Source organism: Phalangium opilio, unplaced genomic scaffold, assembly GCF_054372755.1.
Source record: "Phalangium opilio isolate 3A_F unplaced genomic scaffold, DU_Popi_V2 ptg000003l_1, whole genome shotgun sequence".
Taxonomy (NCBI): domain Eukaryota; kingdom Metazoa; phylum Arthropoda; class Arachnida; order Opiliones; family Phalangiidae; genus Phalangium; species Phalangium opilio.
This window is the reverse complement of record NW_028324145.1, coordinates 3,524,227-3,550,984: the sequence shown is the minus strand read 5'-3', so window position 1 is coordinate 3,550,984 and position 26,758 is coordinate 3,524,227. Positions and strand designations below refer to the sequence as shown.

At 37.9% G+C, this 26,758-nt stretch overlaps 3 protein-coding genes and 1 long non-coding RNA gene across 17 annotated transcripts in view; 1 reads left to right on the top strand and 3 right to left on the bottom strand.

Annotated features, from left to right (window-relative positions):
* The window catches only part of LOC149717149 (uncharacterized), a 371,656-nt gene that overhangs the window by 319,278 nt on the left and 25,620 nt on the right, over nt 1–26,758 (bottom strand). The window lies entirely within an intron of this gene.
* Nucleotides 162–2,510, top strand: LOC149717152 (uncharacterized). 4 transcript variants are annotated; one of them, XM_089835839.1, is made up of 5 exons: nt 162–476; nt 573–718; nt 790–1,393; nt 1,468–1,526; nt 1,585–1,635. In XM_089835839.1, the coding sequence occupies exons 1-4, from the start codon at nt 310–312 to the stop codon at nt 1,478–1,480; spliced, it is 930 nt and encodes a 309-aa protein (XP_089691965.1). In that variant the 5' UTR covers nt 162–309; the 3' UTR covers nt 1,481–1,526; nt 1,585–1,635. The 4 variants fall into 4 exon arrangements, with proteins under 4 accessions (XP_089691965.1, XP_089691957.1, XP_089691963.1 ...); XM_089835831.1 differs by having other exon boundaries at nt 790–1,526; nt 1,585–1,784; XM_089835837.1 differs by lacking the exon at nt 1,585–1,635 and having other exon boundaries at nt 1,468–1,548.
* LOC149717151 (uncharacterized) lies at nt 2,390–4,914 on the bottom strand. 2 transcript variants are annotated; one of them, XM_089835818.1, is made up of 4 exons: nt 4,283–4,914; nt 4,077–4,217; nt 3,549–3,848; nt 3,304–3,487 (listed from the first exon to the last, which is right to left on the bottom strand). In XM_089835818.1, exons 1-4 carry the CDS (start codon nt 4,685–4,687, stop codon nt 3,455–3,457), a joined length of 879 nt encoding a protein of 292 aa, XP_089691944.1. In that variant the 5' UTR covers nt 4,688–4,914; the 3' UTR covers nt 3,304–3,454. The 2 variants fall into 2 exon arrangements, with proteins under 2 accessions (XP_089691939.1, XP_089691944.1); XM_089835813.1 differs by having other exon boundaries at nt 2,390–3,848.
* Nucleotides 14,138–14,982, bottom strand: LOC149717150 (uncharacterized). Its single transcript, XR_016365585.1, has 2 exons — nt 14,652–14,982; nt 14,138–14,585 (listed from the first exon to the last, which is right to left on the bottom strand). It is a non-coding gene; the product is annotated as an uncharacterized LOC149717150 (long non-coding RNA).

The following is a 26,758-nucleotide window of genomic DNA, read 5'->3' as shown; positions in this document are numbered from 1 at the left end:
AACGGCGGTATTTGTGGCAACAGTTCCTTGTTCGATATGGGTAGGGTTGATTGGAGTTTTCTGCTCATCAATAATTCCGTTGACTAACGGTGTCGACCGATATGCTAGAAGTGCCAAATTCAGGTCCTTTCTCTTTTTGAAGGTCTGATTTATGATATAGTACTGTTCGATAATCCCCCCCCTTTCGCACGCGGTGTCCCCTCCCGTGGTTGTCAGCCATTTTCGGAGTGGAATATTCTTTTCAAATTATATCTGGCAAACCTGCTCCTGTGATTTCGGCCTATTCGGATTCGGTGGTCGTGGTTGAAAATGGCGGCCTCTTTACCCTATGCTGCAGTTAATTTAAGTGAAAATGATGTTCCTGGTGCAGTTTTTGTCCATGAAGATATTGGTAGGCACAGTGTAATTCAGTTGAAAAGGTGGCTCCAATGTAGGGGATTGCCAGTAAAAGGGAAGAAAGAAGAACTAATAGAAAGGTTAGTAAATAAGTGTAGTAAAAACATAAGCCTTGGCTCTTCTGCCAAGCAGTTTTTCGTGGAAAACGTGTGATATATTTTGATGTATTTTCTTAGGTGTAACAAATTTATTAAACTTGGTAATTCGTCAATTAATAATGTTGTTGATAATGGGGAACTGCTAGGACATAGTGTCAAAGCTGCTCGATCAAAAATTTTGTCAAATATTGAATGTAACAGACCACCTCAGTTTCCTGTAACTGGTATGTGCCACATTATTTTTTAGTTAAATAAAGTCATCTAAAATAATGGGTACATTTATATTTAACGATAGGTTGGAAAATGTTTCCCTCGGTATCAATACCACAAAACTTTTCATATCATCATATTCATGAACACCTTGTTACTAGCTCTGTTAACATCACACTCAATGGTGGCGAAACTTTACGGGACAGCGATGATGAACCTGACATCCATACATCAAAGCCCTTAAAAAAAGGACGTGTATATTTTACGTCTGGGAATGTAAAAAATCTAAAAGATAGGAATGTTAGCAATCACGAGAAGTTTTATTGTTTGAAAGCTGATGTCATGTCATCGTACCATATGGAAACTACTTATAGTGTGTTAGTCATGCTATCTATGCAAGGAAAAGTTGTAGATGCCAGTTGCCATTGCAAAGCATCAGCTATGGCGCGTTGCAACCACGTTGCTGCAGTGCTTTTTGCCTTGGAAGACTATGTCACGCTTTTTGGGAATGAACCCGTAAGCTGCACAAGCAAAATGTGCGGATGGAATCAAGGACGCAAATCCAAAAGATCACCAACCGAAATATCATTAGCTAATTATAATAAGAAGGCGACAAATGGGAGGAAAGACTATGAGCCACGTCCGGAAGAGTACATCACAAGTGAAATTAACAATGATAGAGTCAACAGGTTGTTAGTGAACATGCAACGCACAACTGTTATTGAAAATCTAAAATTTCCTTGCATGTGGGAACAAATTTTAGACATTCACTATGATGACTATGAACTAGATGCAGCTCATCTTTCTGTTCTAATTGCACAAGTAAATATATTTATGCAAAATATTGTAAAAGCTCAAAATTGCCCGTACATGGTTAAAGCTACAATGTCACAAGGGGAATCCGAAACTTGGAAAAGCGTCCGTTGTGTGCTAGTCACTGCTTCAAGGTGTAGGGATGTGTATACTCACATGCTAAAAACCGGAAACAATATGAAGCCTTTTTTTAATCTAATTAAAAGCATTCTCTGGGAAAAAAGTTTTTTTCAAACTAGGGCCATGGCGTATGGAACAAAACACGAGCCCATTGCTTTAAAATGTTATGAAAAGGAAAAATTGGTTGTAGTACAAAACACTGGTCTGTGGGTAAACCCAAAATATCCTGGGCTTGCAGCTTCACCTGATGGCCTTGTTACTGACTCTTCAGCTTTACCACCCGATGGTTTAGTTGAAATTAAATGCCCTAAAGTCCTTGAAGCTCTTAAACCTGAAGAGATAGAAAATCTGAAACCAACCCAAAGAAACAGTTTCTGCTGCAAGTTGAAGGATGGCCACCTAACTTTGAAACAAAACCACAAATATTTTTATCAAATACAAATGCAAATGGCCATAACCGAAAGAAAATGGTGTGATTTTGTTGTATGGACACCCAAAGGTCTTTCATCTCAACGAATTCAATTTGACCAAGAAATGTGGGAAAGATTTAACCCAAAATTAATTGAGTTTCACCAAGGCTTCCTTGTTCCTGAATATTTTGAACAACCGATACCTAGAAAGCTCATGCCCTTTGATCTGAGGAAATATGTAGTGGGTGGTAAACTAGTCTGCTAAGTACTTAATGATACTGTGATAAATGTTACTGTTGGATACAAAATTAATTTCCTATTTTAAATAAAAGTTCCTAAAAATAAAATTGTTTTAAAATTTGGTTTTAATGCCAAGAAGTCAGTATTTAACAATTGGTGTTTGAAAATTCACAAGACACCCAATAACAAAAATTATTTCATTAAAAATTCCTTGTGAAGCTAATGGTATTTTTTTCTTCAAAATTCTCCATCGTTTCACCCGACCGATTGCGTGTTCGACAAAAATTCTTAGTTTTGCAATTTCTTTTGTTTGGATTTCCTCTTGCGGAGTGAGGTTATCTCTACCATGCAAGAATGGTGGTATGTTTAGAGTTGCTTTCTTCTCTAAAAGGTAATCTGCAATAGTGAAACCTCGGTCTGCCATCACACAGTCAAGGGGGTCCAGCAAATCCTTCAATCCAGATTTTAAGAATATCTCGCGGTCCGTGATTGCGCCCTCAAAAGCTTTAGAAATGAAAGTTATTGCTCCAGTGGGTGAGCAACCGTATAAAACCTTGTAAGTTGTATTGCTCTTGTAGTGTGAATACATGTTGCCTTGTTGAGCAAAATTGCTCGGTGCTTCGGTGAAAAATTCAGTACAATCAATTATTACTCGAACATTTTTGTGGTAACGGAAACAAGATGGTAAATTTGCTTGAATGACTGAGCGCGGTGGAAACATTCGAGGTTTCAAAAGTTGAAATTCTTTGTATAGAAAAACCACCCATGTTGTAACAAAACTGTTAACCGTACTTCTACTAAGGTCAAACCGATACGCAATATCTTGCTCAAGGAAACCGCATCGCAATCGAAGTAGAGTAATAATTAGTTGTTGAATTAGGCTAAACCTTGACGACCTTCCAAATTTATGTGGAGTTTTCTCATTTTCTTTCTGTCCTTTCCAGTATTTTAATTTTGATACAGCAGGACCAAGAAATTCAAAAATTGTCAAAATTTGCGAGAAATACAATCCAGTATAAAACAGGCACATTTTAGAATCAGTCCTAATTTTGGACTCAAACGCCATTATCTGGGCAGTTTTACTCGTTTTTCCACAAACACAGCTGGCAAGCTTACTATTCAAGGCTTCAATTCGCAGTTTCAATGCCTTATTTTCTTCTACGAAATCTAACGTCGTCTGTGTTTGCTTATTTGCTCTTGCTGGAATGCAGTCAACTTTGACGCTTTTAGTTTTAATTTCATTGGTTTGAGTGCTACAAACCTTAAACCCTTTCTTTCTATTAATCCTTATTTTTAGAAAATCACTGCCTTCTTTTCTGGATAGCGATGAAGCTGAATGGTGAGGGGTTAATGAACTAACTGGAGAAATGCTGCGGCCAGGGGTTTTAGTAAAATTAGCACTAAGTTGGTTAGCCTTTGGAGTTGAAGTGGCAAGAAACGTCTCGTTTGATTGCCAAGTTGAATTATTAATAATTTTGGCAGAAGGTGTTGAACAAGGTACAGTTGTTGAAACAACCTCTTCAAAAGTAGAGCAGCTTAGTTGACCATCAGATGTCGATTGCTGATAATAAATTTTAAACTCAAGTTAATTCAAAACTACATAGGCACTATTTCAATGAAGAAAAATTCACTATTGGTTTCAACGAGCGAGGGGCTAATCACACTCATATTCCCTGTACATTGATTTAGTACAGTCAAATATTCTGCAATGCACACCTATTACGCTTAGAGTGACTGGCCCCATGGTTGAAATACCTTTAGTGAAAAAATAGTCCATAAATTCTCTTACCAAATTCGGTGAGAGACAAATTTTTTTTTTAGGTAGAGGTGTGTTTTCGCTATCATCAAAATTAAATTGATTATCAGAGGTGTTCATGTCAATCAATTTCCTCTTTTGGCCGCAACTAACACTTTCATCGTTATTTGAGTCCTTTCAAATTAAGACCTCATTAATAACCAAATATTTTGTAATTAACTTATGCTTGAACCACTTACTAGTTGTAATTTTTCAAAGTATGGAACCGGGTATGGATTTTCTTTTGTAGGGCCATCTTGGTTAACGAAATGCAGTGAGCAAACATACCGATTTTTTGTTACACTATCTAACGAGTCCAGCCTACCACAGCACCTAAGCCACTTAATTGATGTTAAACACACGTCACATTGTAACTCATCATGTGTAGGATCGCCCTGTCTAAACTTCAAACACGGTTTATAAAAAGGGAAGAAAGTGATTGAAGAAATCTTTAAACAATAATTATGATCATGATCATCTTTCAACGCCTCATTAAGGTCTGCTTTACGACTGAAAGATCTGCAGTTCGTGTAAAAACAGTTTTTGGAAGTTTTACTGGACGTTTTAGAAGGTCTACCTCTCTTAGGAATGCTATTAATACTCATTATTATTAATCACTTATCTTAAATCACTTATCTTAATCTAAAAAGCAAATTTTATTAACGAAGCTAAATCACCGTTAACAGTTTTAGCAGACGACGTTTTCCTTGATAAAAATAACCACAGACTATAGCTGACACATTGCTCGACTATATGGTCTTTGTGTAGATGCTCTAATGGCAGGCTTGGCAGCCCTGCTACTCCGAAAATGGCGAACGCCATCTCCTCGAAAAATAGCTCGTGCTAAGAGGGGGATGAATTGACCGTTTTTTTGAATTATCGAGCAGTACTATTCACGGCTGCTTCTACAAATCTGTTATTTGGCGGAAAATTCGGGCTTGACGTCACATGCCAGAATCCAAATTCCCTTGCGAAAGCGGTAAAAGTTGATAGTAGTTTATTTTGAAACAGTGGTCCATTGTCGCTCCTGACATTCTTGGGGATTCCACGCGTGGCGAATATTGATTTCACGTGATTGATGATAGCAGCTGATGTTAAGTCGTCGAGCTTGCGCACTTCGAAATTACCGTTGTGGTTATTTAATGAATAAAAGTCTGGCTTACTGCATGATTCTTTTATTCGGAGGTATGTTAACAAAAATAGTAATACATAATTATGGACCGGGTGATTGAGTGATCTGACTCGTATAGTATCTTTCGGAGGAGTGAGGAAAGAAACAGGAGACGGGTTTTCTCCTAACGGAAAGCACGTGACCAATCACGCTCTGATTGGCTGAGGGAAATTATTCGTTTTAGGCCTAATGGCAAAGTATAATAAATACGACTTTCTACACTCCCCCTACTTTGACATTAGATTTCTTTTAAGTTTAAAGCTTTTACACAATTCCCAAAACTAGTCTTATTTAGGATTTTTGTGAAGATATCCGCGACATTATCCTTTGATGCGACATACTGTATAGACATTAAACCGTTCTCGAATTGCTCTCTAACAAAGTGAAATCTTATATCAATGTGTTTGGATTTTTGGTTTTCTATAGTATTTTTAGCAAAATAAATCGCGGATTGGTTATCACAATATAATACTGGTTGCGTTAACCTAACGTTAAATTGTCTTAGGTCATTAATAATAGGCGACAGCCACATTATTTCTTTCACTGCTTCGGACATGCCCACGTACTCTGCTTCCATACTGGATAGGGATACCGATTTCTGTTTCAGGGAACGCCATGTGATTGGTGCTGATCCAAGAAATGTGACGTATCCACAATTCGATCTTCTTGTATCGCGGTCTGACGCCCAATCACTATCGCAGTAGATTCGGAGCTCTTGACTTGGTTTCTGTTTGTAGAATAATCCATGACTATCGGTGGTTAGGACATACCTTGTTAACTGGAGCAGTGTGTTCCAATGAGTGTAGCCAGGATTGCTGCTGTATTGCGAAAGTGAGACGACTGAGAACAGAATATCAGGTCTTGTTCTTTGGGCTACGAATAGTAAGCTTCCAATCAACGATTTGTATGGGTATACTTCCATTCGTTTCTTTTCTTCATCAGTTGTCGGGCTATCCAGTCTTGATAAGATAAAATTAGGCTTTATAGGCAAGCTAACGGGGGTCACTAACTTTATGTCGAATTTTCGTCCTATTTCTTGAACGTAGGATGTTTGGTGTAGTTTCATAGAGCCGTCTTCATATCTTTGGAATTGGACACCCAGTAACTTTTTTAATGGTCCTAACAACTTGAGTTCGTACTTTCTTGACAGTTTGTTCTTGATATCTTCTTCAATGTCCAAGTCCTTGGCGAGGATGACTATATCGTCGACGTAGACCAAAACAATCGCTTGTTTTGGTAAATAATAAGCACAGTTAGTACCACTAAATTTCCTGAAACCGAGTTCATCAAATGTATTGTCCAGTTCTTTGAACCAGAGACGCCCGCTCTGTTGTAAGCCGTACAGCGCTTTTCGTACTTTTAAACAGTGGGTTGCTATATTTCCTTCGGTATAGCCTGGAATTTGACTCATATAGACGTCACGATCTAAGTCTCCATAAAGATAGGCGTTCTTTACATCCATATGGCAACTTTGCCAACCCAACATGACAACAAACAGTACGATAAAGAAAGGAATCAGAGCAAAATTTACAACTGGTGCAAAAGTTTCTTCATAATCAATCCCTTCGACTTGACTATAACCTTTTGCTACTATGCGAGCTCGGTACCGAATTATCTTCCCTTGAGGGTCTTTCTTGAGGGTATATATCCAACGACATCCGACAACTTTACGTTCTTTGGGTTTTTCTACTAGGGTGGTTACTTCTCTTTCTGCTAGGGTACATATTTCTTCATCCATTGCCGTCCTCCACTCCTTTTCCTGCGGTGAGGTTACGGCTTCTTCGTACGTTTGAGGTATATTAACCTCTGTACAATGCGCAGCGAATACTTCGTCTATGTCGTTTTGTGCTATTGTTGCCAGTAATTCTGATGTTTGGTTCTTCCTTGAGAAATCGAATAAATTAATATCGATTGGGAGGTTGTGTTCCTCTATATACGTCTCAACTTCAGGTCTTGAGCGGAAACTATTTCCGTTGGGATCAACATAAAAGATGTCCGCCATGCCTTTCGTTTTTCCTGATTGCCTGATTTTAACTTCGCGTCTCCAGCCTTTTAGGGTTCCTCCTTGCGCTCCCCCTGTTGCTTGTTCCGTTGCGTCTTCTTCCTCTTCTTCTGCTTCTGCTTCTTGTTCTTCTGGCTGGGTAAAGTCTTTCGCTCCCCCTGCTTCTTTTTCTTTAGTCCTTTGTGTCGATGGTGTGTGAGGTAATGGTTGTGCAATGGTGGGTTGTATGTCCCCGTCGCCATCATCCTCGTCTTCATCATCGTCTGGCCATGAAAAGACGGTTGTTTCCTGCTCTCGATCTTGAGGTCTTTCATATTCCATACCCAAAATGTTCTCGTCGAATCTGACGTGCTTGGTTTCTTTGATTTTTCCTTCTGATGGGTGGTATATACGATATCCTCTTGTGTTAAATGCATATCCAACAAGTACGCCCGTTTTCGACCGGTTAGTTAACTTGCTCTTACGTTTTTCCTTTGGGATGTGTACAAATGCGAGGCTACCAATCCTTTTGAGGTGCTTGCCACTTGGTGTCCTTCCCATCATTATTTCCGCAGGGACCTTGTTCCCGAGCATGGAGTGTCTCGATCGGTTTTTGAGGTACACCGCGGTTCTTACGATTTCCGCCCACATGGTGAGTGGGAGTTTCGCTTCTTCTATCAGGGTACGTGTCATGTTCAATAACGTCCTGTGAGTAAGTGTTTGTTAGTTCATGTCTGATTCCTTCTGTTTTTAGGTACTTGTCGAAATCATCGGAGCAATATTCACCTCCATTGTCTGTTCTAATGGCTTTTATTTTTCTTCCGGTTTCTCTTTCTACTCTTCTCTGGAATATCTTGAATTTGTCGAAGACTTCATTCTTTCTTTTCAAAACGAAAATCCATATATTTCGACTGTGGTCGTCTATGAATGTTACGAAATAACGAGCGCCTCCAATTGAATTTACCGTCGCTGGTCCCCAAACATCCGAATGGATAAGATCCAGTATCCCTTTGCTGTGGATTTTCCCCAGTGACTTATGTGATGTTTTCACGCTCTTGCTGAGGTTACAGGGGATACAGGTACTTAAGTTGCCGTTTACTTTTTCCATTCCTTGTAGCATTTGATGACGTGCCATATGTTTCAGGTCTCCCTCATTCAGATGTCCAATACGTCTGTGCCATAAGTCTATGTCTTTAATAGCTACTTCTGGGTTTGTGGCGTTTACTTCCATTTTGTCTTCTGTACCATCTTCTGTCTCTTCAATCACGACTTCGACGTCCTTTAATGTGTACAGGTTATCGCCAGAGAGTGGAGCGACGAAAGCGACACTTCCTTCTTCATCATATACTGTATATCGAGAATTCTTGGTTACTCCCTTGTCGATCAATCTGCCCGCAATCAAATTTCTTCTCATGTTTGGTGTAAATTGGACGTTAAGTAGACCAAAGATTTCTCCATCTTTACCGCCAACTTGAATATTTATTTCCCCTCGTCCTTCGATTGTTGCATTTCCTTCACCACAGACGGCTTCGGATATGTATGGGGTAAACGTACTAAAATATTCTCGTTTGTTACAAAAGTGATGGGTGGCTGCTGTATCTATGATCCATCCTTCATTGATTACTGACAAACATTGTGCAGAGACGAAGAAATTCCTCTTCCTGTCGGACCTCTTCTTTTGATCTGTTGTTTCTTTCACGTTTATTTTCTTTCTTTGTATTGACTGACTTCGACACTCAGAAGCGAAATGTCCTTGTCTATGACAAGCATAGCATCTGCCTTGGAATGGTGATCTTCTCGCTTCCGTTGCTTTGTTGCGGGATTGAACCATGAAAGCGTCAGTTTCTTCTTCTCGTTCTTCATCCCTATGAGTTTGTCTATTATATTCCGCCAATAGTGTCTTGTGAACAACGGTCGATGTGAAAGAAGCGTCATCATAGTGGTATATTTGTTGTACGATAGCTTCGTAACTTTCTGGTAACTTGTGAATTAATTGATAAGTAACATCTTTATCTTCAACAGTTTCACCGGCTTCCACTAGCTGACGTTTGAGGGCGTATACCCTTCCCATAAACGTTGGTATACTCTCATCCGCTTTACACTTCACTGTGTAGAAGGCTCCTCGTAGAGCCGCTACCCTTGCTCTTGATGTTGGTAGAAATCTGTCTTTCAGAGTATCCCATGTTTCTTTCGGGGTTGTACACTCTCCTACCAAATCTCTGTGCTCCTCACTAACTGATAGTCGAATAATTGAATTCACTTTTGCTACTCTTAACTTGTAGTTCGCTATCACATCTGCCGCAGCCGTTGTGGCTGGTGGCGTTTCTGTCCCGGTGACTATTTCCCATAAAGCTAGATTCCCACTCGACCGAAAAAAACCGGCGGAAATCACACAGCCAACGGTAAAAATTTTAACTTACGCCGGCGTCCGGCGGTAGACCGTTCACACTACGACCGAATTTTCTGTTTGGCGGTAGATAATTTTGGGTCACGTGACAGATTTGAGTTGTTTCCACAACATCTATTTCACACTCTGAATTGGTATCTTGGTCCCTTTGTAGCTTAGATCGTACAAGAAGGGATATTTTCTGTTTCTCAGTAATGGGGTCTTCCTTATTAACATCTTATCTCTTTTTACTTCCGTTAGTTTAATTTTTCTTTCTTGGTGGTATGTTTCCGATAAGCCTTGGTCAACCACAAAAAAATGGCGGCTATCAATCGATCTCGCGTGTGCGTGCGCTCTTGAAATTTATGACGTTGTCAGTGGGATAATTTCATTGGCTGAGACACCGGCGTAACGCCGAACACGACCGAAAAAATAGAACACAACTTACGCCCGACTGAACGGAAATTCCGTCGGGCTCGGCGTAAAGCTTTTTCGGTCGAACCCCTTTCTGCCGGGTTTCCGTCGTGTTTTCCGTCGAGTGGGAATCTAGCTTAATCCTTTTTCCTGCAATTTTAATTCTGCTTCATACCTCCAACTTTTGTAATTAGTTGCCGTTAACTTGACTATAGGCTGCTTTGCTTCTGCCATTCTCTTCTTTCATTAGGAACTGATCGGGCCTTGGCTTCCACGTGGTGTACCCTCTTTTGGGCCTCGGCTCCCTCGTGGCAAATTAGGCCTTGACTTCCGTACGTGATTACTAATTACGCATTAACCACGCTCTGCTACCATTTGTTGTGGTTATTTAATGAATAAAAGTCTGGCTTACTGCATGATTCTTTTATTCGGAGGTATGTTAACAAAAATAGTAATACATAATTATGGACCGGGTGATTGAGTGATCTGACTCGTATAGTATCTTTCGGAGGAGTGAGGAAAGAAACAGGAGACGGGTTTTCTCCTAACGGAAAGCACGTGACCAATCACGCTCTGATTGGCTGAGGGAAATTATTCGTTTTAGGCCTAATGGCAAAGTATAATACATACGACTTTCTACAATAACGAGAGTAGAAATCTGTTACCAAGAGATACCCCTGTTTCTCCAGGTAGAAAAGGTCCATTGCCACTATTTGCCAGCGACGGTCTGGAAATTCAGGATTCTGATTTCTTTCGTGCATGCTGTACACACTGAGAAACTAATGTCAAAAAAACAATAGTTTTCACCATGTTTTAGATTGTTTAATGCTGTTATCCAGAAAAACCTCTAACAAGCCTTAATATATACAGGTAGTCGCTGTTTTTTGAAATTACATTACCTTAATTTTAAATATACAGCAAAACATTGTTTTTTTTATGTTAACGACTGTGGAAAAAACAGCTAGTTTTTATTTTAAGTGCAGGATATGTTATTATTAAAGGAATAGCGACGTGATTTAAAAATTATCTCAAATCTAAAGAAAACGTTACTTTTTTGAGAGTTTAAACTCTTCTGATTCCAAAAATATGCTTGATTAATATTTAAATATGAAGGAAAACACAGAAAAAACACTTTAAAAACTTGAAATTTGGGGGCAAAAGCAAATTTGCGGAGAAGATTTTTGGCGGGTTTTCTCCTTGCTACGTCACTCGCGGCATCTCGCGGAAAAGCCAAGCGCGCGCACCCGAGACTCCCGAGTCTACTAATGCCGCGCGAATCTGAATAAAATAGGCTTAACGCGGCGCTGAGACACTTAACAGGCGTCACGTGAGCGACATCTAGAGTGAAAGTTTCTCCTCACTACGTCATCAAACAAAACAAAATTTTAACTAGGCCTTTTCCAAACACTAAACTTTGATTGCAATTTTACAAATTTCTACGAAACCAAATACAAAAGTAAACATATCATAATAAACTAGATTTTTCAAGGATTTTTTTAGCATTTTAAGTTTGTGGGTGACGAAAATTATGTCACTAACACTTTAATAGAACGTTGCTGTTTTCCGGGAAAAAAAGGATTCTGCCGTGAAGAATACAGTAGTGTATAATTAAAACACAGATAGTTACACTATTAAGTATAAATTTAACGTATATTTTACTGTTTAATCCACCGTAAATTAAAGTTTTGCATACTATAATTTGAACATTAAATACTTTACTTTAAACCTTGAAGCACTTTATTTTAAACCTTGAAGCACTTTATTTTAAACCTTTGAAGCGCTTTAATTTAAACCTTGAAGCAATATAACCTAATCTTACCTAGCCATGCTAAGCCTTTTGGAAAAGGTCCGCGTTTATTATGAAAGGACCCATATGAAAATAAAAATATTTTGGAAAGTCAGTGAATTGCTAATTTTAAAACCAATTTTTTAACTTTGCAATTTCTCTTCTTCATTATAATTTCAACCTACTTATTTCTAAAATTGACCGAAAATGTCGGAAAATGTACAAAACGTGTTAGGCGACACTCTGAAACGTGTTAGGCGACATACTTAAAAGCGTTATGCGACACTCTTGGAGTGGCGTCGCTAGGCCTTTTATGGGGGCTATAGCTCCCCCAAATTTCAAAGTTAGCCCCCTCAAAATAATCCGAACACTAACTTCTAAATCGTCGACTTTAGTTACAGTTAGAGAAATTTCCGCTTCAAAAACGTCGTTAGTTCAAACTGTTTGTTAAAAAATTAAATGTAACCCCTCACCCCCTTGGTAAATTATTATTGAAATGTAACCCTTTTGTATCATAAAACCCAACGTTTGAAAAACACCCTCTAAAATTTAAAAACATGTTGTAGTAGAAAAACTAAAAACCCCTAAGAAAAGAAAACTATTTTTGTAAGAGTACCTTGCAAAAACCCTGAGATCGAAAACAACCTGTGACGTGGGTGATACGTATGGGGTTTTTCGATCTGGGGGTGGTCCCCTTTAAAGAAAAACAACTTCAGTACTTTACCTCTTGTATAAAATTGTACAAATAAAATCACTTGCTTTTAAGAATTCAAACCCTTAAGATCTCGTCACTTTAGCACCACAAAAAAGTGGTAAAATTTAGAACCTAGCCAAATAGGTAAAAAGTAAAAATACTTAGAAAATATTTAGCGCCTAGCCAAATAGGCAAAAATCACTTAGAAATTTTTCAGTCGGTTTTTAAGTGTAAGCTTTAAATTAAATAAGCTCTCCCTTCAATTAATAAGAGTATTCCGCAATACTGTTCCAAGTTCTCGCACTTCCATGGATTTTCTTTTTTTAAATATAGTCAAACGCGTTTCTGGTGCTCGAAAAACTCTTCGTGAAAAGAGATTATTAAATTTGACGAATACGTCTGTATCTACTGCTGGGATATTAGGGCCTCCAAAACCAATTTAATACCCGATGCATTTATACTAATTTATAACTTTCTGCCTATTTCAGAAGTTATTAAGTCGGTGAAAATGACCAACTTACCATGCAGTTTCACGCTGGATTTTAAGTCGATCAAGTGGCCAACTGTTTTCGAAGTTTCACGTTGATGCGAGAACTACCCTTGCTTGTTAGAACTGTCCTCTTAAGTTCTCTCAAGGTTGAACCTTGCTAAGCACATAGCGCTATTTGCTGATAAATCAACCACTCGGGAAGGTGTCATACAACACTCAGAAAGCGTTATTTAAACTCGGAAAGGTGTTATGCTGCACCCTTTAAGGAATTGCGCAACACTCATATGGGAGTAAAAATTAACTTTTAGTTCGATATAAGAGTTAAAAAAGTGTTAAACTGAACCTCTGTTGCGCCATTTTATTCTTATCTTTGACACTAATTGCTCAAATAAGTTTTATTAAACCCTTTCTAGGGTGTAAATTAACACCTGTAATGGTGTCAAATTTGGACCCATATAAACTACTTTTAAAGATGTTAAAGCACACCAGATTTTCTAAGAGTGTATAACAGCAACCAGTATAAATTTACCCAAATGGACAGTCTGTTAAAAACAGCTAGTCGTCTTATATAAATGACAAGTTGCATCTTAACCAACAGAGCTTAATGTTTTTAAAAAAGGTTTGAGTGCTTTTAGTTTAACAGCAAAGAGCATCTTTATCAAAATAAGCTCCGGGATTTATACTGTTCTAAGAGCTGTTATTTTTACAGCAACCCTATTTTTTAGTGTACCATAAGCGGTTTGAAACAGCATGATGTGTTTTGATTTTCACAGCAAACCACGTTTCAATCCACAGTGCTTAGTGAGTTTAAAACCACATATTTTGCTGTTAGTTTTACAGCAGCAGACATTTTATGTAACTGTGATTTATTGGTAGTAAAACAGCATATAGTGCTGGTTTTTTCATTGACCCCTACAATATATTCAACGGGTTAAGACTGTCTTTGAAAAAACCTCTGAAGCGGTTATTTTAAAAGCTACAAACGCCCCTGAATACACGAACAATTAATACTTAAAACTTTTAGTTCCACTGTTTATAAAAACAGTATTGTTGACGGTATTAAAAACAGGGAGGATGCGCAATTAAATTAACATCATCTTGATGGCATACGCTATTGCCATTACCATAGTGTTTATTTTACAGCTTTTTTATTCTGTGTGTACATTTCTTTACAGTTTCTTCCATTTGCTTCGAGAGGCCTGACTACCAAACTGCAGATCTTGCTCTAGATCGACATTTTGTTATGCCCTGATGGCCCTCTTGTATTCTATCCAAAACGTCGTGTTGCATTTCGCTTGGTATTATTATTCTGAATCCTTTCATCAGAATATCTTGCTGAACGGAGATTTCTTCACGGTATGGATAATATTAGTCAGCTCTTGTTTTAATTCCCTTTGTTTTGCCTAATTCGATTCTGAATACTTCGTAAACATTTTGCACGTATCGTCTTGCTTTTGTACTCTCCAGACTTCAGCCAATCAGATAGAGGAATGGAAGCCGTGACCAACTGAATATGTGCTGTGATTTCTTCTTCCAGCTCGGAATTACCCGTTTCTGGTAACGCGCCTCTTGATAAGACATCTGCAATGGTTAAGTCTTTTCCTGGCTTATAATAAACAGTATAGTCATATCGCATTAGACGGATACCTATTAGTTGTAGTCTAGCTGATAGGTCGTCAAATGCCTTGGTTTTCATTGGCTACGAGTGGCTTATGATCGGTCTCGAATTATCGATAAAAATATGAATTCCCAAGATGTAATCTTGAAATCGTTCGCATGCACATGCCATGGCTAAGGCCTCGTTCTCTATTTGACCAAGGTGTGTTAAGAGTAGGGGGTCGATTAAAGGAAGGTAGCATGAGCTATGCAACAAAACATCCAATCATTCTAGCTAAAAATCAACAACTGTCAAAATTGATAATGAAAAGAAGCCATGACCAAGTTTATCACTCAGGTGTCCAAGACACCATAACTCAGGCGCGTGAGCGCTATTGGGTGATTTCTGGTCGGCAGTTGGCCAAAAGTGTAGTCAAAGGCTGTTATTTATGTAAAAAACACCTTGCTAAAGCTGGTGACGCACCTTTCGCTAATTTGCCGAAAGAAAGAATTGAGGAAACTCCATGTTTTGAAACCATAGGGATCGACTTTGCGGGGCCTATTTACGTACAAATAGCAGGGAAAAGCGAAAAAGCTTATATCTGTTTGTTCACGTGTGCTGTGTCAAGAGCCCTACATTTAGAGTTGGTGGCTTCCCTTAGTACTCACGATATCCCGAAGGGGAATTCCCCACCTGGTATACAGTGATAATGGCAAGACCTTCAAAAAAGCTGATAAAGAATTACAAACCATTTGGAAAGTAATTAAAGATCCGGAAGTTTTGAATTTTTTTGGAAAAAGGGGAATCGAGTGGCGCTTTATCACAGATAGAGCTGCCTGGCATGGCGGTTATTGGGAACGTTTAGTCAGATCAACAAAAACTGTATTGAAAAAACTTTTGGGTAAAGCGGCTCTGAACTACACTGAACTAGAAACAGGGTCATTCCACACCGATTCGAACGACCATGTTACCATGGGTCGGCTGATCTTAATGAAATTTTAACCGCGGTAACTATCAACTATTTGATGGTGAAAGCCCAAATTTTAGCCCAAAATTTTAATAAGAACCAAAAAAAGAGGCTTTTGAACAAAAGTCACGATTTTAGGTGTGCGCCATGACCATATTCGTACCCCTAAGCATAATGTTGAATAACATTTTTGCATTTTGATCAAACTTTATAATATTTTCAGATATAGGGTAATATAACTAATAGATTTCAAAAGTGCTAACGATATGTCTCTAACTTGAACGGTTCTCTCGCAAATAGGGGTCCATTTCAAAATTTCGAAGAGCGGGGGGTCAACTTTGAAGCAAACTCAACAAAGGCGTTAACTTCGATTTTTTAGTTTTTATAGGGTATCGATAGCCCTATTTCTAGGCTTTAAATTGATATCAGAATTGTTCGTGATATTTTGGTTCTAAGGCACAAAAAACGTAAAAAACCAAATTTCAAGTAAAACGCATTTTTAGACAAAAATATTTTTATAATTGCTCGAGGAAAACCAATATTTAGCCATAAATAATACTTGTGCATTGTCTAGGCATATTTTGAGAATTGTCAATTTCTCTAAATATGCCTTTAACTTTGTCGCTCTTCAAAAACCTGCAAAAGGAAGTCATTTCCTTCTTCTATGGCTTCCATCGCTGAGGCCACATACACGTCTTTATCGTATTTTGCTGTTACGAACTCTAGAACAGAAATATCATCAAATGTAATTGTATTCACGTTGGCATCAACAGAAATATCATCAAATGTAATTGTATTCACGTTGGCATCAACAGCAATATCATCAAATGTAGTTGTATTCACGTTGGCATCAACAGAAATATCATCAAATGTAATTGTATTCACGTTGGCATCAACAGAAATATTCACGTTGGTATCAACATCCTCATCTATTGCGACCATAACATTTGTGCTGAACGAATCTCGTGCAAGTCTGTACATTTGTAATTCACTGTGTGATGTGGGAATGAATTTATGGTGGCTTCGAGGGCCAATGACAGTATTAACCTTGGAAAGATTTTCTTCAAGAGATAGTTGATAAAGTTTAACATCCTCTTTCGAAATGTAAAAAAAAAATTAGTACAAGAATTCTTCTTGCTGGCCATTCATAGAATGTTTTCCAAGGAAGCACGACATAACAATACCGTCACAGGGGCTTTTACCATGCGAATAATCAAAGGAATTCCATTCTGCGGCTAGTCAAAATCCGAATAGTGGAAACCTAAATCTAGCCTATTGTTTGCATTTTTTGTATTGCGAAGCATCTACATCGCTAAAGCAATGTAGATGTGTAAAGTGTGGTAAAATTACCTTAATGTATGATGTTATAGACTTAATGAAACTGTTAATGGTAGAAGCTTGTATTGTCATTGCCCTAGAAGCCACCACTCATTCCCAACTCACACAGGCAATTACAAATGTACAGAATTTCAATTGATTCGTTCAGCACAAATGTTATGGTCGCAATAGATGAGGATGTTGATACCAACGTGAATATTTCTGTTGATGCCAACGTGAATACAATTACATTTGATGATATTTCTGTTCTAGAGTTCATAACAGCAAAATACGATAAAGACGTGTATGTGGCCTCAGTGATGGAAGCCATAAAATAAGGAAATGACTTCCTTTTGCAGGTTTTTGAAGAGCGACAAAGTTAAAGGCATATTTAGAGAAATTGACAATTCTCAAAATATGCCTAGACAATGCACAAGTATTATTTATGGCTAAATATTGGTTTTCCTCGCGCAATTAAAAAATATATTTTTGTCTAAAAATGCGTTTTACTTGAAATTTGGTTTTTTACGTTTTTTGTGCCTTAGAACCAAAATATCACGAACAATTCTGGTATCACTTTAAAGCCTAGAAATAGGGCTATCGATACCCTTTAAAAACTAAAAAATCGAAGTTAACGCCTTTGTAGAGTTTTGCTTCAACGTTGACCCCCGCTCTTCGAAATTTTGAAATGGACCCCTGTTTGCGAGAGAACCGTTCAAGTTAGAGACATATCGTTAGCACTATTGACATCTACTGGTTATATTACCCTATATCTGAAAATATTATAAAGTTTGATCAAAATTCAAAAATGTTATTCAACATTATGCTTAGGGGTACGAATATGGTCATGGCGCACACCTAAAAACGTGACTTTTGTTCAAAAGCCTCTACTTTTGGTTCTAATTAATATTTTGGACTAAAATTTGGGCTTTCACCATCAAATAGTTGATAGTTAACGTGGTTAAAATTTCATTAAGATCAGCCGACCCATGGTAACATGGTCGTTCGAATCGATGTGGAATGACCCAACAATGCTTATAGAAACGGAAGCCGTGGTCAATTCCAGACCAATAACATACGTTTTTAACGAGATAGGAGAACCAAGCCCCTTAACACCATCCCACCTATTGATAGGAAAAAGAGTGACTTGCCTTCCCCCTCAAAAACTTGATTTAACCAAAAAGATACCAGTCTCAAAAGAGGAATTTAGTAAAAGGGAAAAAAGCCGATTAGCATTAAATGATAGATTATGGAAAAGATGGAGAAATGAATATCTCTTAGAACTAAGATCGGCTCATAACAGTAAACTAGATAAAAAACAAAAAGAAATGAAAAAAGGAGATGTAGTCCTAATTCATGAGGACAAAGTTCAAAAACAAATGTGGAAGTTAGGCTTAATTAAGGAAGTAATAATAGGAAGAGATGGAAAAGTAAGATCATGCATAGTCAAAAACGATAAAGGCCATGAGATACGTAGGCCAGTGCAGTTACTTTATTCTTTAGAAGTAAATGAATAGACTAACTCAATAAAATAAATTAAGATTAAAATTGCATGCAATTCATGTTATAAAATGTTTAAATAGTGAACTAATCATAAAAGGTAATATTGTTTAACTAAAAATTTGATTTGAAATCTATGTATAAAAAAAAACACTCTGTATCATTGATATAATTTTTTAATTTGTAAAAGTGTAATTGAATGTAAAAAAGACAGTCTTTTGTGGGGAGTGTTAAAAAATTAAATGTAACTCCTCACCCCCTTGGTAAATTATTATTGAAATGTAACCCTTTTGTATCATAAAACCCAACGTTTGAAAAACACCCTCTAAAATTTAAAAACATGTTGTTGTAGAAAAACTAAAAACCCCTAAGAAAAGAAAACTATTTTTGTAAGAGTACATACCTTGCAAAAACCCTGAGATCGAAAACAACCTGTGACGTGGGTGATACGTATGGGGTTTTTCGATCTGGGGGTGGTCCCCTTTAAAGAAAAACAACTTCAGTACTTTACCTCTTGTATAAAATTGTACAAATAAAATCACTTGCTTTTAAGAATTCAAACCCTTAAGATCTCGTCACTTTAGCACCACAAAAAAGTGGTAAAATTTAGAACCTAGCCAAATAGGTAAAAAGTAAAAATACTTAGAAAATATTTAGCGCCTAGCCAAATAGGCAAAAATCACTTAGAAATTTTTCAGTCGGTTTTTAAGTGTAAGCTTTAAATTAAATAAGCTCTCCCTTCAATTAATAAGAGTATTCCGCAATACTGTTCCAAGTTCTCGCACTTCCATGGATTTTCTTTTTTTAAATATAGTCAAACGCGTTTCTGGTGCTCGAAAAACTCTTCGTGAAAAGAGATTATTAAATTTGACGAATACGTCTGTATCTACTGCTGGGATATTAGGGCCTCCAAAACCAATTTAATACCCGATGCATTTATACTAATTTATAACTTTCTGCCTATTTCAGAAGTTATTAAGTCGGTGAAAATGACCAACTTACCATGCAGTTTCACGCTGGATTTTAAGTCGATCAAGTGGCCAACTTTTTTCGAAGTTTCACATTGATGCGAGAACTACCCTTGCTTGTTAGAACTGTCCTCTTAAGTTCTCTCAAGGTTGAACCTTGCTAAGCACATAGCGCTATTTGCTGATAAATCAACCACTCGGGAAGGTGTCATATAACACTCAGAAAGCGTTATTTAAACTCGGAAAGGTGTTATGCTGCACCCTTTAAGGAATTGCGCAACACTCATATGGGAGTAAAAATTAACTTTTAGTTCGATATAAGAGTTAAAAAAGTGTTAAACTGAACCTCTGTTGCGCCATTTTATTCTTATCTTTGACACTAATTGCTCAAATAAGTTTTATTAAACCCTTTCTAGGGTGTAAATTAACACCTGTAATGGTGTCAAATTTGGACCCATATAAACTACTTTTAAAGATGTTAAAGCACACCAGATTTTCTAAGAGTGTATAACAGCAACCAGTATAAATTTACCCAAATGGACAGTCTGTTAAAAACAGCTAGTCGTCTTATATAAATGACAAGTTGCATCTTAACCAACAGAGCTTAATGTTTTTAAAAAAGGTTTGAGTGTTTTTAGTTTAACAGCAAAGAGCGTCTTTATCAAAATAAGCTCCGGGATTTATAAAGCTGGATTCCCACTCGGCAGAAAACACGACGGAAACTCGGCGTTCAGGGCTCGACGTAAAAAATTTGGCGTCGACCCCGACGGAACTTCGGTTTCGTCGGACAGAATCGCGGTTCTATTTTTTCGGTCGTGTTCGGCGTTACGCCGGTGTCTCAGCCAATGAAATTATCTCACTGACTACGTCATAAATTTCAAGTGCGCACGCATACGCGAGATAGATTTTATAGCCGCCATTTTTTTGTGGTTGACCAAGGCTTAGCTTAAACATGCCACCAAGAAAGAAAAATGAAACTAATGGAAGTTAAAGGAGATTAGATGTTAATAGGAAAGAATTTAGTGAGGAGGCTAGAAAATATCCCTTCTTGTACGATCGAAGCGACAAGGGGACAAAGATAAAAATTCAGAGTGCAAAAGAAATGTTGTGGAAACCACTCAAAATATAACCACCCAAAAATATCTACCGCCAAACTAAAAATTCAGCCGTAGTGTGAACGGTCTACCGCTGGACGCCGGCGTAAGTTAAAATTTCTACCGTCGGCTGCGTGATTTCCACCGGGTTTTTTCGGTCGAGTGGGAATCTAGCTTAACTGTTCTAAGAGCTGTTATTTTTACAGCAACCCTATTTTTTAGTGTACCATAAGCGGTTTGAAACAGCATGATGTGTTTTGATTTTCACAGCAAACCACGTTTCAATCCACAGTGCTTAGTGAGTTTAAAACCACATATTTTGCTGTTAGTTTTACAGCAGCAGACATTTTATGTAACTGTGATTTATTGGTAGTAAAACAGCATATAGTGCTGGTTTTTTCATTGACCCCTACAATATATTCAACGGTTAAGACTGTCTTTGAAAAAACCTCTGAAGCGGTTATTTTAAAAGCTACAAACGCCCCTGAATACACGAACAATTAATACTTAAAACTTTTAGTTCCACTGTTTATAAAAACAGTATTGTTGACGGTATTAAAAACAGGGAGGATGCGCAATTAAATTAACATCATATTGATGGCATACGCTATTGCCATTACCATAGTGTTTATTTTACAGCTTTTTTATTCTGTGTGTACATTTCTTTACAGTTTCTTCCATTTGCTTCGAGAGGCCTGACTACCAAACTGCAGATCTTGCTCTAGATCGACATTTTGTTATGCCCTGATGGCCCTCTTGTATTCTATCCAAAACGTCGTGTTGCATTTCGCTTGGTATTATTATTCTGAATCCTTTCATCAGAATATCTTGCTGAACGGAGATTTCTTCACGGTATGGATAATATTAGTCAGCTCTTGTTTTAATTCCCTTTGTTTTGCCTAATTCGATTCTGAATACTTCGTAAACATTTTGCACGTATCGTCTTGCTTTTGTACTCTCCAGACTTCAGCCAATCAGATAGAGGAATGGAAGCCGTGACCAACTGAATATGTGCTGTGATTTCTTCTTCCAGCTCGGAATTACCCGTTTCTGGTAACGCGCCTCTTGATAAGACATCTGCAATGGTTAAGTCTTTTCCTGGCTTATAATAAACAGTATAGTCATATCGCATTAGACGGATACCTATTAGTTGTAGTCTAGCTGATAGGTCGTCAAATGCCTTGGTTTTCATTGGCTACGAGTGGCTTATGATCGGTCTCGAATTATCGATAAAAATATGAATTCCCAAGATGTAATCTTGAAATCGTTCGCATGCACATGCCATGGCTAAGGCCTCGTTCTCTATTTTGTGCGTAGCGTACTTCCGTTGGACTTAACGTGCTTTTAATGGTTGAATGATGTCGGCCATCCTTGGGATGAATTTCCCCAAATAGTTTGCTAGACCTCGGAATCTTAGCTCCGTAGGATCCTTCGATTCCAGAAAATTCGTAATTGCTTGAATCTTTTCCTCATCAGGACTGATTCCATTTTTGTCGATAGCATGGCCAACGAACTTGATACGATTTACGGAGAATTGGCATTTCTTCAAATTCAACTTGACGCCGGAGTTTTGCGTTCGTCCTAATACAGCGCGAAGGTTTATGTGATGGTACTCCTGTCCTTTCCAAAAGGTAGAATGTCGTCCAAGAGATTTACATGCCCGTTTACTCTCTCAAGGGCGGTTGTAATGAGACGCTTTTAATGCTCCGAGGCTGACGTTAAACCAAACGGCAGACGATTTAAGTAGAAGCGTCCGAACGGGGCGAGTAATGCCGATTCTTTATGCAAAGCGACTTGCTAATATCCACTATTGGCGAGATAATAGTTGCAATGGTCAACTGGCCAAGCAAATGATTTACGGCAGGCAGTTGAAACCTCTCAGGTCGAATGAACTGGTTTAATTTGGTAAAGTTGACGCATATTCGTAGATCGCGATTCCTCCTCAACGATGTGTCGCTGATTCCATTCCACTCTTCTTGGGGTAGTTAATGCGAACGGAACAGCATTTGGAACCAACTGAATCAAGATTGTAAGACGTTTTCATCTTTCCTAGGCCGTTGAAAAGTGTGGGGAATTCCTTGGGAGGATTCACCGTTGATTTTGTCTCTGTTCCGATATCTTCAATCATTTCTATCAGTCTGAGATCCTCGCTTGCCGTTAACCCCAACAATGGGAGTTCTAGTTTCATCGAATTCATTGGAATTCCAACTGCCACCCGTTTTCAACCGTGCTCTTTCCGGTCCATACAGCCTTTTGTCTGATGGGAGGAGCGTCATCTCAGTTTATCTTGGTTCATACCAGTCCAAAGATATGGTAGAAACTTCTGCTCCGGTATCCACTTAAAATTTGACCAACTCGCCGTTTACTCTGACTGGTCTGGTACTATCCATTTCTTGTCCCTTACATCCTCAATGGATGTATGTGTCTTCTTGCTGGAAGAGCTCGCTAGCCGATTTTTCCTCCTCACGAAATAGATTTTCCAGGTTGATATCATTCTCATATCATATCATGTCGTCTACGGAAATGGCTCATAGGAAGACATCTTCCATTTCGACTTGGTTAATAGTCGTCTTTCGGTAGTACTTCGCAAAATGTCCGACGGCGTGACATTCGTGGCATTTGCTGCTCTTCGCTGGCCACTTGTCTCGGGAATGACCTGCTCGGTTGCCACAACGGGAACATCCTTAAACGTTCTTCATAGTGTTGAACGTTGGTTGCTTCTTCATTATGTTATCGTATGTGCGCTTCTTACGGTTTTTCCAATCCGGTTTGTGCGTTTGTTGTTTGTTTGGGTTCCGATTCGGTCTACTTGGCTAACCGATTTGACTACATTTAAAACCAGCTGTTCCCGTTTCCGATCCTCAGTACTTCTGACGGTCTGTATAGCTTTGTTGTGTAATAAAATCGTACTTTATTCAACTAATTCTGGTTATATTTGGTTCAGTTAGGTCAGGTTAGATTTTATCTTTCACCAAACCTTTATGGTTTTCCAACAAATTCTAAAAAATAAATTTCTATTCTCTCAATTGTCGCTCACACTATTTTAAATTCTTCCAATTGTCGGACACCCAAGTTTTAACCCTCCAAATTATCGCGCTCCCAATTGTCCGATACAAAGTCATCGACACACAAATGTCTTCCATCCAGTTGTCGTAGACCCATTTGTCAAAAAAAAAAAAAAAAAAAAAAAAAAAAAAAATCGCGGGACATTCAAACGACACATTTCAGACTCAACGAATATTAAAGGTATAAAATAATATATTTTCTTGAAATACTTTTTCTATTCTTTAGCAAAATATCAAATTGTTTGATTTTTCTATGTTCTACTTAAATACTACTTTTTCTGCCGTCATTTCACTTATAAATCAATATGGGCTGCGTTCAGCAGAGCTCACGAAGCCAAACAGCGGATTCTGGAAAACTTTCACCGTTGAGCTCTGTCGTCATAATGACGTCATAGCTTTGCTGAACGCTTTTCCCAGTCATCGGTGTTTTAAAAATGACAGTAATGCAATAAAGCTTGCAAAGTACCAAGGCTTAACAAAACTTGTATGAAAACATATTTATAGAGATAAATAAGAACAACTTTAATAATTAAAATTAGAAAGACTAACATATCTCTTAAAATTCTCGCGACATCAGCTGGTTTCAAGGCAATTAAATAGGTAGTCCCATCAGAAGCACCAAGAGCTATTTGTAATAATTCCTCCATGCTTTTTTCGCCAAGCTGAGAACTACGCGTTCTACGTCACGCGATCCAAAAAACCGACTATTTTCTTGGTGACCGCGCTGGCTCAGCGCTGAGCAGCGTGACGTCAAACCCCAAAAACAAAATCCCGTTCAGTAGGACACGGCTAACAGCGCTGAGCTCTGCTGAACGCAGCCAAGGCAAGCGCACTTGAAGAAAATAAAATCAGATTTTGAATTGTTCGAATTTTTTCTATAGGGTTAAAAAGTTTAGACACCACGCACATGCTTAAAAAAGTGTTTCCATTCAAATTGAAGAAAAGGCAATTTGCATAAAAAGCAAATATAAAAAAAAAATCATGGGAATATAGCGACGTACGCATTTGCATATATTTCGCTCGGTAATAGGGCTTTTCGTAACCGGATGTCAAGAACTTTTGTTTCCGGTTGAGCGGCGGCAAGTTCCGCGCTTGATTCACCCCTTCTGACATTTATTTCCTATCCTCAGAAGTAATAATATCTTCAATAAGTGCGACAATTACGATTGCGTGGAAAGTAAGAAATGTATAATATTCTCACTCCCACCCAAAGAACCACTGTTTCCAAAATTTTCCAAGATGCAACAGATCCCTTGCCCGACTATAAACGCGTATAATTTTACAGATTTTGAACAATTTCTATTAAATGTTTAGTGAAAATGTGACTGTATAGCTTGTGCTAAACCTACCTAACTAGAGAAAGTGAGATTTTTTGTAGGCCAATAATAGACTGAACAAACTACCATGTGCCATATACGTTTTTCGGTAAAATCAAGAAGCGATATCTAGTCTACTAGGGAGAAGGTATAAGATGCCTAAGTAATCGCGCGCCATAGTCCCAGTCCCCCTTCCAAGATACAAGGGGGGACGTAAAAGGAGGCCGGGCTATTTCGCCTCTCCTCAGTCGGAAAATACGGAATTTTCCTCATTCGCGTCATGCTAACGTGAGTTTTCAAGAACCAATGAGATGCTGGTTGTAATTTAGAGGCGAGGATTAACTCCGGACTGGAGATAAAGCTAGAAATGTGGCGAATTTATACCTTCTCCCTAGTAAACTAGATATTGCTTCTTGGTAATATATTATGCCAACTTTGTCCATAAACCTTATTTAAGACATTGGACTGGAAATTTAGAGGAAAAGATTTAAACAAACTGAATGATCTCTTATTTTAAAGTAATTATCATTAATTATTTGGTCTTAAAAAGATCTAAACAAACTAAATTATCTCTTATTACAAAATAATTAGCATTGTTTAGTGGCGTCTGCTAGCCAGAACTCCTTACCACTACGGGATTGGTTGAACCAATTCCGTGCGGGTTCTGGCTAGCAGACACATCTAAACATGGTGAGGCCGTAGTCAGCGTTTATAAGACCAATTAAATGATAATTACTTTTAAATAAGAGATCTTTTTTTCTAATATTTTTAGAAAAAAGGGCGTTCTTTTAAGGCACAATGTTATGTTGCCTGACCCTTTCCTTTAAAAAAATCGGTTTGAAAATCTCACAAAACAACGTTTGGGAAACATTGCCATATATTTTCAGCGACTCGATAACTTTCACACTTATATCTATCAGTTTACTTATATTTCTAAGGAAAAAGAAGGAATAAAACATAAAAAATTGGTTCGATTTGTTTCCTTAACGAGATGCTTAAGAGAACGAACGAGAGAAAACGTTTTTCTAAAAAAAATCCCACCGATAAAATCCCTTTTATGACGAATGGCCAAGGGTTAAGAGAAAATCAGAACTGGGGATCCACAAAAAAAGGGATCAAACAAGGTTCAAGGGAGGGTGAAAACCAATTTCTACTAAACAAATCAGGCCCTGGATGCGGTTTCACGCTGACACCTTCATTTGACCTTTAGGTTCAGTTCCGAAACGGAAATTTGCAAGTAAAGTCGTCAGAAAGGAAGTATTCTTAAAGGTGACTGATGAAGACAAGTAAAGAAACGAAAAGAAACTAAGAAGCAAAAATAAGCCCTATAAAAGCAAAGCGGGACGCCAGTTGAATGCATTATACCGAGTCACGTGATTGGGATTAATGGGCTTTGTATTACAACTTCCGATAAAGAAACAAGAAAATTATGAAAGAAGGTCATAAGCCTTCAACAGCTAGGGTTACATTAATTAATTTTCAAAGCTTAATCAAACTTCACCTGAAGAGATAAACTGTCCTTTTCCTTTCCTAAGCCCGTGGTTTCTACTATAAATACTGAGCAGTAACTTACACATTTAAAATGACTACTCATGACGTTTTAGAGAATATTTTATTTTAATCTACACTGGGACTTCAAAACACCTGAAATAACTTTAACTGGAACTTCGAAAGACCTAAAGTAACTTTTAACTGGGACTTCAAAAAAAGACCTAAAGTAACTTTTAACTGGGACTTCAAAAAAAGACCTAAAGTAACTTTTAACTGGAACTTCAAAAAAAGACCTAAAGTAACTTTTAACTGGGACTTCAAAAAAAGACCTAAAGTAACTTTTAACTGGGACTTCAAAAAAAAGACCTAAAGTAACTTTTAACTGGGACTTCAAAAAAAGACCTAAAGTAACTTTTAACTGGGACTTCAAAAAAAGACC

What these genes read in the sequence shown, in the direction of transcription:
- LOC149717152 (XM_089835826.1), top strand. Translation starts at nt 310, where the DNA reads ATGGCGGCCTCTTTACCCTATGCTGCAGTTAATTTAAGTGAAAATGAT. An exon ending in AAAGAAGAACTAATAGAAAG is followed by an intron (nt 477 to 572) that starts GTTAGTAAATAA and finishes GTATTTTCTTAG; the next exon opens with GTGTAACAAATTTATTAAAC. An exon ending in ACCTCAGTTTCCTGTAACTG is followed by an intron (nt 719 to 789) that starts GTATGTGCCACA and finishes ATTTAACGATAG; the next exon opens with GTTGGAAAATGTTTCCCTCG.
- LOC149717151 (XM_089835813.1), bottom strand. Translation starts at nt 4,687, where the DNA reads ATGAGTATTAATAGCATTCCTAAGAGAGGTAGACCTTCTAAAACGTCC. An exon ending in ACTTTGAAAAATTACAACTA is followed by an intron (nt 4,218 to 4,282) that starts GTAAGTGGTTCA and finishes TTAATTTGAAAG; the next exon opens with GACTCAAATAACGATGAAAG. An exon ending in TTTGTCTCTCACCGAATTTG is followed by an intron (nt 3,849 to 4,076) that starts GTAAGAGAATTT and finishes ATTTATTATCAG; the next exon opens with CAATCGACATCTGATGGTCA.